The sequence below is a fragment of the Prunus dulcis genome, chromosome 4 (genome assembly GCF_902201215.1).
Source record: "Prunus dulcis chromosome 4, ALMONDv2, whole genome shotgun sequence".
NCBI classification, from domain to species: Eukaryota; Viridiplantae; Streptophyta; class Magnoliopsida; order Rosales; family Rosaceae; genus Prunus; species Prunus dulcis.
In genome coordinates this window covers 23,562,011-23,570,772 of record NC_047653.1, presented here as the reverse complement: position 1 = coordinate 23,570,772, position 8,762 = coordinate 23,562,011, and the positions used below count along the sequence as shown (strand labels likewise).

The 8,762-nt window shown below is 37.7% G+C and overlaps 1 protein-coding gene and 1 pseudogene across 1 annotated transcript; one reads left to right on the top strand and one right to left on the bottom strand.

Moving 5' to 3' along the window:
- Window positions 1-1,011: 1,011 nt before the first annotated feature.
- LOC117625645 (putative disease resistance protein RGA3) lies at window positions 1,012-4,479 on the bottom strand. The gene is made up of 2 exons (XM_034357171.1): window positions 1,655-4,479; window positions 1,012-1,569 (listed from the first exon to the last, which is right to left on the bottom strand). The coding sequence occupies exons 1-2, from the start codon at window positions 4,477-4,479 to the stop codon at window positions 1,563-1,565; spliced, it is 2,832 nt and encodes a 943-aa protein (XP_034213062.1). The 3' UTR covers window positions 1,012-1,562.
- Window positions 4,480-5,322: 843 nt separating this feature from the next.
- On the top strand, window positions 5,323-6,711 carry LOC117625644 (annotated as a pseudogene).
- The last annotated feature ends 2,051 nt before the right edge of the window (window positions 6,712-8,762 follow it).

The following is an 8,762-nucleotide window of genomic DNA, read 5'->3' as shown; positions in this document are numbered from 1 at the left end:
CACGAGAAAAATACCCGAAGCTCTCTCTCCCTCTCCACTCTCTATATTTTCTCCACACGGCTCCGGCCACCCGGTTTACACCCTACATACAACTCCGTACCCTTTGCTTAGCTATTGTTTTCCTACAAACACTCGAACTAACTTAGGCATCGAAAGGCCTTTGGCCAACACCCCCCGGGTGTGGTGTACTTACTCCAATATTTTTTACAGGAATCGAGGAAGAGAGAGAAGGAAGATCGAAGGTTTAAGGATCCAGAAGTGAATATTCACCCGTGAGATTATTTGCACAAACAACGTTCAAAACAAGTTACCTCTTCCTTCTATGAATTAGTTATTGAAGGCAAGGTTAACGATATTAACGACTTTTCTAGCTTAAGAACACACACCAAATCAAAGTTACTCAAGACAAACAAAACTGATGTAGAACAGATGGCAGATTTTATCGCGGTTGAGCTAGAAAAAGGACGTAGTGGGAATTTGCAGTTTTGTCGTCCAAACTCCAATTAGGACGCAAAATACCATTTCGGAAAGGGAACGACGCCACTAGTCTATAGATTGCAGATTTTGGCATTCTGAGGTCGTTTGGCCTTCCAAAACTGCAGTTAAAGTTTGGTAATGAATTTTCCAATAAATTCTGTTTTGACAGTTTAGGAGTTATGTTATTAAGACTCCAAATTAATTCTGTTTTTTCAGTTTTATGTAATAACTCCCCTGGCAGTTGAAGGGTTGAGGGTTGTTGAGAATTGTGTATTTAGACAGGTTTGTCTAATGTTTCTGCAACTCAGTTTTTATTAACATTAATCCAAGAGAGTTTCTCTTAATTTTCTGGTGGAATCCAGTTTTTCTTGTTACTCAAGGTTTCGCTTGAAACCTTTGTTGCTTGTGCTGCGTCAAAAACACACCTTCTAGAGGAACAGAAAAACTGGGAACTGATACAAAATAAAATAAGAGAAAGCCAAGGTAAATTGCAAACCCAAATTCACCAGTTCCTCAAGAGTACATTTTACGAATTAATGACACCAAGGAAGTTTTGCAAATGATCAATACACCAGTAGATTAGTTAAATATAAGGGGCTCACAAAGTTTCTGCTTACAAAACAAAAAATCAGGGCAATCATCAAGCTCAGTAGGCCTTCTAAATTCACCATGTCTCTGTCAAGGCAGTGATGAAAATAATCAAAATTTCAGTTATTGGAACTTCTGTAGGCTGACACTTGATGATTTACATCACTCTAATTGCTTCAATAGGGTCCCTGAAATGATGACACATACATAGTTGATCAATTAATTTGCTTCTTGCAATCATTTCTCAATTCGGGAATTAAATTTTTTGAGAAACAACTAAAGCATGCAGATTAAACAAAACAACAAACCACGTGTAAATTAATTTAGGGAGATTCACTAAATTAGGCAGATCAAAGCACCTTTCATACTCATTTGAAAAATCCTCTTCATAGAAAAATCATGATATCATAAATGCGAACAATTACTTACAGTTTTAGCGAGTCACCATCTCAAGTTTTAGCCGAGACAGATGTTTCATAAATGTGCCTAGCGAGTCATCACCTTCTGAAGATTTTCAAGGAAACAAATATGATCATTGTTGGAATTCATACATAAGTAGGTAAATAAGAGATTGCTAGAGTTCAATTACCCGGAGGAAATGCGGATGTTTGGGATCTTAGCAGAAATCTTGGCCCACTCTCCATTGCCTTCTTCGTAATGCTCTGCAAGTCTCCGACATCTGCTGATGCCAAGAGTCTGCAGTGGTGTTTTGAAGATGAAGTCTGGCAGTGCCTTTAGCAATTCGCAGTCGCCAATTCTTAACTCAGAAAGGCACGGCATGATTGTAATTTCAGAATCTTCTTTCGTCCACTCTTCCACGCCTTCCCACTCTTCCCAATTCCACATGTCGTAAAAGCAGAGTAGTTTCAATTTTGGGAATAATATTTGGGGTGATCTGATTCTGAATGAGGTTTGATCTTCTAATCTCAAAAATTCAACACCGACCTTTTTCACTCCTTCCATACTGTATAGGGCCAGTCTTTCAAGGCATTCCAATTTCCCAAGAGGCCAAAGTTGACAGAGTGTCCCCCCATCAACAGTAAGGAATCTCAAATTGTGTAAAGACTGAATCCAATTGGGCCACGTGGTGCCATTATGATCCCAAATCCCTAAGGATTCCAAATCTGGGTGCGGTCGTAAGGCATTCAGTATTTCCACACTGTTCGTCTGCCCTGCAAAATCAACAGTGAGATTAAATAGCTTTTTGTCCCAGAATTGTGCTTTCTCAACCTCGCTCTTATCTGTGGCATCCCCCCGAAGTTGTATTTTCAGACTTCCCTCAAGGTTCAAGTTTCTCAGATCCCCAATTTGGAATGCTTCATCTTTGTCGCCACCACATGAACACACATCTAGTGTTTGCAAACTTGTTAATCTCCCTATCACTTTGGGGAACGACTTCAGAAGACCACAACCGTCAACATAAAGATGCTTTAAGTTAATCAAGTTTCCCATGTTTTCAGGCAGTTTTGTAAGGTTAGAGCAGCACACAAGGCGCAAGGTTGACAAATTGTACAAACCACAAATAGTGTCTGGTAATTTCTTCAGTATATGATTGAAAGACAAATCAATATGCCTCAAATGTATCAATTCACCAATCTCCTTCGGGAGTTCTTTGATGGGATTAAGACTCAAATTTAATGTCCTAAGACATTTCAATTGTAAAATTAAATTTGGGTCTATGGTAGTAATTCTTGAATCAAAAGTTGCGAGCGTGCGGAGATTTTTGCAATCGTAAGATGAGATAAAAAGTGGAAGTGGACCTTCAGGAACATATCTCAAGGTCAAATGACGAACTTTATCACCAAATACCTTTGATTCGCTGGTAGTTTCCTCACCATGATCGATAATCAAACACTCATTCTTGGTGAGAAATTGTACAAAGTCATGCACAATATCATGCATTTTGCAACCTGTAATGGTACTGGTGTCAAGATCTATCTCAAAATCTTGGAAAAATGACCGTGCCACTAAGTTGTCAAAAACTGCATCACCTGTTGTTCCCTTTTCTTTATTCCCTTTCGAAATAACATAGTCTTGTGCCATCCAAAGTTTAATCAAATCATCTCGTTTAAACTTGTAATCTTTTGGAAAAGTAGCACAATATAAAAGGCAACATTTAATTGTTGGGGCCAAATCATTATAACTTAGGAATAGGGGTTGGAAAACTTCTTGCTCGACCTTCTCTAGATCCCATATCTTACTATTCAAAACTTCTTTCCATTCTCCCATTTTTGTCTTATTCTGCATGAGACTACCCAAAGTCTTTGCAGCAAGAGGCAAACCTTTACACTTCTTTACAATTTCCTTACTAACATCTCCAAACTCATGTACATCCCTATCCGAAAAGGCCATGTGGTTGAAGATTGACAAACAACATTCATCATTCAACTCTCCCAGATTGATCATGTTTCTTGTTGCTCTCATCATTTTAGCAACCTCATGTTTTCTTGTGGTCACCAATATTCTGTTGCCTTTAGCACCATTTTGGATTAATGGTACCTTTAATTGTTCCCACTTTTTAGGATCATCGGTCCATACATCATCCAGGACAAGGAGAAACCTTTTGCCCTGGATGGATGTAGACATACATTGCAAGACCTCATCCAACTCATTTGAATTTGGGGCGTTTTGACCAATAATGGCTTTGGCAATCTTAATCTCATCAAAAGGGTCTGAAACACAAACCCATTTCCTCAAATCAAAATGGGTTTTGACTCGGTCATCATTATAGGCTAGTTGGGTTAAAGTTGTTTTTCCCATGCCTCCCATCCCGACAATAGGGATGATAAGGAGCCCCTTCCCTTCCGCACTACTATCACTCAACAAGTTTGTTATCAAAACCTTTTTTTCATTTTCTCGACCAAATATCTCAGATATATCGACAAAAGATGCAGTTTGAGGTCGTTGAGGTTGTTGAGGTTGTTGAATGCCTAATTCTTTGCTTAGAAACTGGTACTTTTTTCTTTCCTCATAAATCTCAGTTAACTTATCATTCAGATCTTTTATTTTCAGAGCAATGTCATGGCGAAGAATCACCCTACTGACTTTGCCAAGACAAAAGTAACGGGAGAAACTAGAGAAACGTACCTTCTTCTTTGTAACAAGAGCATTTGGATCACCTTCTCTTTCTTGCTTCTCAACTTGTTGTTTGAGAATGTTTGTGTTCCACTCATCCAGCACATCCACCATCTGGTAGGATATATCTTTCAGCTCATCCAACCAGATTTTGACAGCTTGATCCGTCACTTGGCGTTGCTCTGCATCCTCAAGCACAGCTTGAATAACTCGGAGAGTCCGAGTGAGTTTCTCAACATCTTCCTTAACGTTCAAAACAATTTTCACCCCTCCTCCTATGTATTCATAGGTTGTCGAGGCCAACCGTTCTAGCAGCACGAAAATGAGCGCATCAGCCATTATTTTGAGCTTCAGAAAATGGCTGACAGCAGTGTTTATGAACAAGAACTGATTGGGGGATAATTGTTTGTGTTGCGGTGTTCCCTTTCTTCTGCCCAGTTTATATGCTGAGTAAGTCTTCAAGGCAAACTCCAAGTCAATTTTTAAGATGCATAACAGGGACACTATATTTTAAAGTGTTGTAAAGGTTTTAGTGTGGAGCCCACTAACTATTCATTTGGACACTTTGGGTAAAGTTTGTTTGCAACTTTCATTTAGTGCACATTCACGTGGGTTGGCTGCCTCTATCCAATCTGCCTATAAATAAGGCATTATCCTTCCTTTGCACACACACCTCCAGAGAAGAGAAGAATGAGAGTCAGGCAAAGTGGAAGGAGAAAAGAGAAGGAAGAAAGAGGGTGAGTGAGTGGAGAGGAAAGAGAGCAAAGAGAAATTCTTCAAGAGAGAAAATTTAGTGAGCCACACATATTATAAACATTGAAGTTGTAGCCCTATTATTTTATATAGTGAAAAAGTTAATAGTGCTGCTCTCCGAGGACGTAGGCATAGTTGAACCTCGTTAAATATTGCATCTCATCTACTTTACGTGAAGCTCAATATTCGCACACATTCCAATTCATTTTATAACACGTTATCAGCACGAGAAGCTCTCAGTGAAGGAGCTGTGGTATGCTGGAGAGATATACGAGCAAACCAACTGTGTACTGGTGACATTGGAAAAGAAGAGGATTCTTGGTGACTATTTGAGAGATAAGTCATCTACTTTTATTTGTCTTGATTGTTTATTATATTGTTATATCTGTACTAATTATAATCGTATCGATAATAAAAGCAAGTAAAGGTATGGAGGTTGTGCAGGTTCATCCACTTGGTCCGTGAAATTATCGCTCAAGGGAGCACAAACGTGATGCCAACCAGCACTAAGTTTGTCTCTACTTTTCTAGTCACAAATATTAGTATAATAATATTATATTATATTATATTATTGCTTGCATTAATCAGCAGCCACCTATGACCATATCATATACATATATATTGTTATAAAGTCAAGAATGTGGAGCCCAAAATGGTAATGATGATACTTGCTAACATCCACGTGAAGCCAAAGAAGAATGAGTAAGCAAGCTTAAGAAAAATTCAAAAGCACCCATTTATTAAAAACAAAAAAAGTGAGGTTTTATAGTTTTTTTCTCTCGCCTCCCTCTCTCTCCTTCCTCTCCCGTCACTCCTTCTCTCTCTCTCTCTCTCTCTCTCTCTCTCTCTCTCTCTCTCTCTCTCCTCTTTTCTTTTGGAGATTTCAATTTGGGAATTTAGGGTTTCTGATCTAAATTTTAATTTTTTTAGATCTTAAAAATAGTTTGGAGTTCAATACCAAAAAAGTTTTTAAATCTTAAAATCACCATTTGAAAACTCATATTTTAAAAAAGAATCATAATTTGTGAATTTATTTTTTTGAGTAGGATACCAAACAATGCCAATTTCCTAAAAAAATTCTCATATGGTTCTCTAACATTTTCTCTAAATATATTTGCATCTCTTTATATATATTATTTAGCCAGTTTTTAACAGGAGAGGTGACTCATGGCATGTTGTGTTGACCATGCACAGTCATTTAATTAACCATATTAACTAGCTAGCTTTTATTTTAGTTTTGTTTGTTCATAGACTGATACAATATTATTGTTTAAATATGTAAATTATTTAGGCCTTGTTCAAGGATGGGCCGCTATAGTGATGGGAGTTATGTCAGGCAGTGTGCCCTGGTTCACCATGATGATAGTGGACAAGAGGTGGAAACTGCTATCCGCAGTTGACGACACCCTTGGTGTAGTTCACACCCACGCCGTGGCCGGGTTTCTTGGCGGCATTTTAACGGGGCTTTTCGCTGAGCCTGAACTATGTGCACTCTTTTTGCCCGTCACAAACTCGCGCGGAGGCGTGTACGGAGGCTCAGGAGGAATGCAAATCCTCAAACAAATTGTGGGAGCCCTATTTATCATTGGATGGAATATTGTGGTCACCTCCATTATTTGCCTAGTCTTACGGTGTATAGTTCCGTTGCGCATGCCGGAGGAACAGTTGCTGATTGGGGATGATGCAGTGCATGGAGAAGAGGCATATGCATTGTGGGGTGATGGGGAGAAGTATGATGTTACTAGGCATGAGTTTTGCTCCGATGATACGTGACACGCTCAAAAATATCCATCCAGTGGTGCCACTCAGGTGGTCTAACTCAAAGTTATATATTATTTATATTAATAATCTGTTCCAAAAAGAAAAAAGAAAAAAAGGCCAAAAAACAAAAGAAGAAAAAACGAAGTACGAAAAATAGGTGTTATTGTCAATTATTATTTTATATTCTGGTGGTCTTTTCAATGTTTTATGTTAATTGCCTGTTGCCTCCGGCAATTATTATGCATTTTATTCAGCGAAATTTGGAACACCAAACCATTTTTACCATGTTTAAGATTATTAACCCCTTTTTTTAATTGACAAAATATAGTCACTAGAGCCCTCTCGAATAGTGTTACCTTTACTTGAACCCTAGCATTAGTACTTGGATCTTTATTAGTAACTACAAAGGTTCCATTTGGTAGAGAGAGACTTTCATGCAACAGGAATAACATTTTTTGTTATCTTCGATCAATACAGCAATAACATGCGGGATAATTCTTCCACGTGTCATTGCATTATTGACCGAGAATAGCTAAACAATGATATCCTTGTTACAATAAATTTTTTTTTTTTTTTTTTGCATTTGGTGGATTGATAAAAACACTGGATTGCATCCATAATCCTACTCTTGTGTTTAGTGGCCCAAGTCCAGTTGGATTGGATTACTTCTAAATTCTATTCCTGTCAAGCTCAATTTTAGTAGGATTAGGAATCCCCAAAAACTAGGGGACTGGAAAACCGAAAAACTGACCTGACAAAAAACCGCAATTTTGTTTAGTTCTAGTTCTGATTCTTGTAGTGAAAACCAAACCGACTACGTATTTTTAAAAATTTTAATAAATATTTAACCCCATTGCAAAATTTGTAAGCCTATAACTAATCTTTCTCTAAATCACCTATAATGCTATTTAGGCACACAAAATTGACAACATTAGCTGAACACCTTATGTGGCAGCTGATGTAAATATGTCAAGTCACTCACCTGTGTTTTTGTTTTTTCCTTTTCAAATTAATTAATTTATATTTTCAACTTTTCTTCTTCTTCGTTGTATCCCTTTGGCTGCCCTTCTCCTTCCCTTTTGGCCTTTGCTCATGCTCCTCCGATCTCTATAACAACTCTCCCTCCAAAAAGAAAACCAATTCTTTGATTCAGCAAACTCAACTGTACAAATCAATTAATCAAGAAAATCCGAATTGATTCTCAAAAATCTAAATGCCTATTTCACTAGCTATCTAGAAAATCCGAAAATCGGAAAAATTTTTAAAGCCTTGGTGTGTTGCTAGGAATGGGGTATTAGCTTTCCAATCAAATGGGCAGTCTGGTGAAGTATAGAAGCCGAACAATTCCCAAAATATGAACTATTTTTATTTTAAAAATGAATGTTCTTCCGAGATGGATTGATGCGATTTGTCAAGTTTCTCACGTGGCTTTGTGGTGCTTGGAGATGTGGCAAGCAGTGCACCTGTGTTACTGGATTTGATGGAGGGAGTGTTGGGCAGAGAACGAACTTGCAGCGGGCTACAACGTACAGATGCTAGGGTTAATTATAATTAATTTAATTTTTTTGTTTTTAAGGATTATTAAAATAAAGAAAATAAAAGTAGAATCTACACGGCAATATTCATTAATTGACATGGCATGACCACATCAACTGCCAGATAAGGTGGTCAGCTAATGTGGTCAATCTTGTATGTCTAAATAGCATTACTCAAAAATAAAATAAAAATCCCTCGCACATGCGGAAACGTGTGCAGAGAGGTTAGTCTAATGAGCTTTAGGAGCTACGGAGATTCTTTGTTTTTTATTTATTTATTCATCAATAAAACTTATTTGAAGACTTGATAATCCTTAAGTTAACTTATTTATTCATTCCAGGATCAAACATCTAGACATTGATTATCATTTTGTGAGAGAGAAAGTTCAAAAGAAAGACTTACTTGTACAGTATGTTCCTACAGAAGAGCAAGTGGCAGATTAATTCACAAAGGGATTACATAGTCCTATATTTTCACGGCATTGTAATCATCTTCGATTAGGGAATGTAACAGGGTAGGGAAAATGTTAACTATTGATATTAAAACAGTTAGTGAGTCAGGTGTGCAAGGCA

Excerpts from the sequence above, each read along its gene's own strand:
- LOC117625645 (XM_034357171.1), bottom strand. The coding sequence starts at position 4,479 with ATGGCTGATGCGCTCATTTTCGTGCTGCTAGAACGGTTGGCCTCGACA.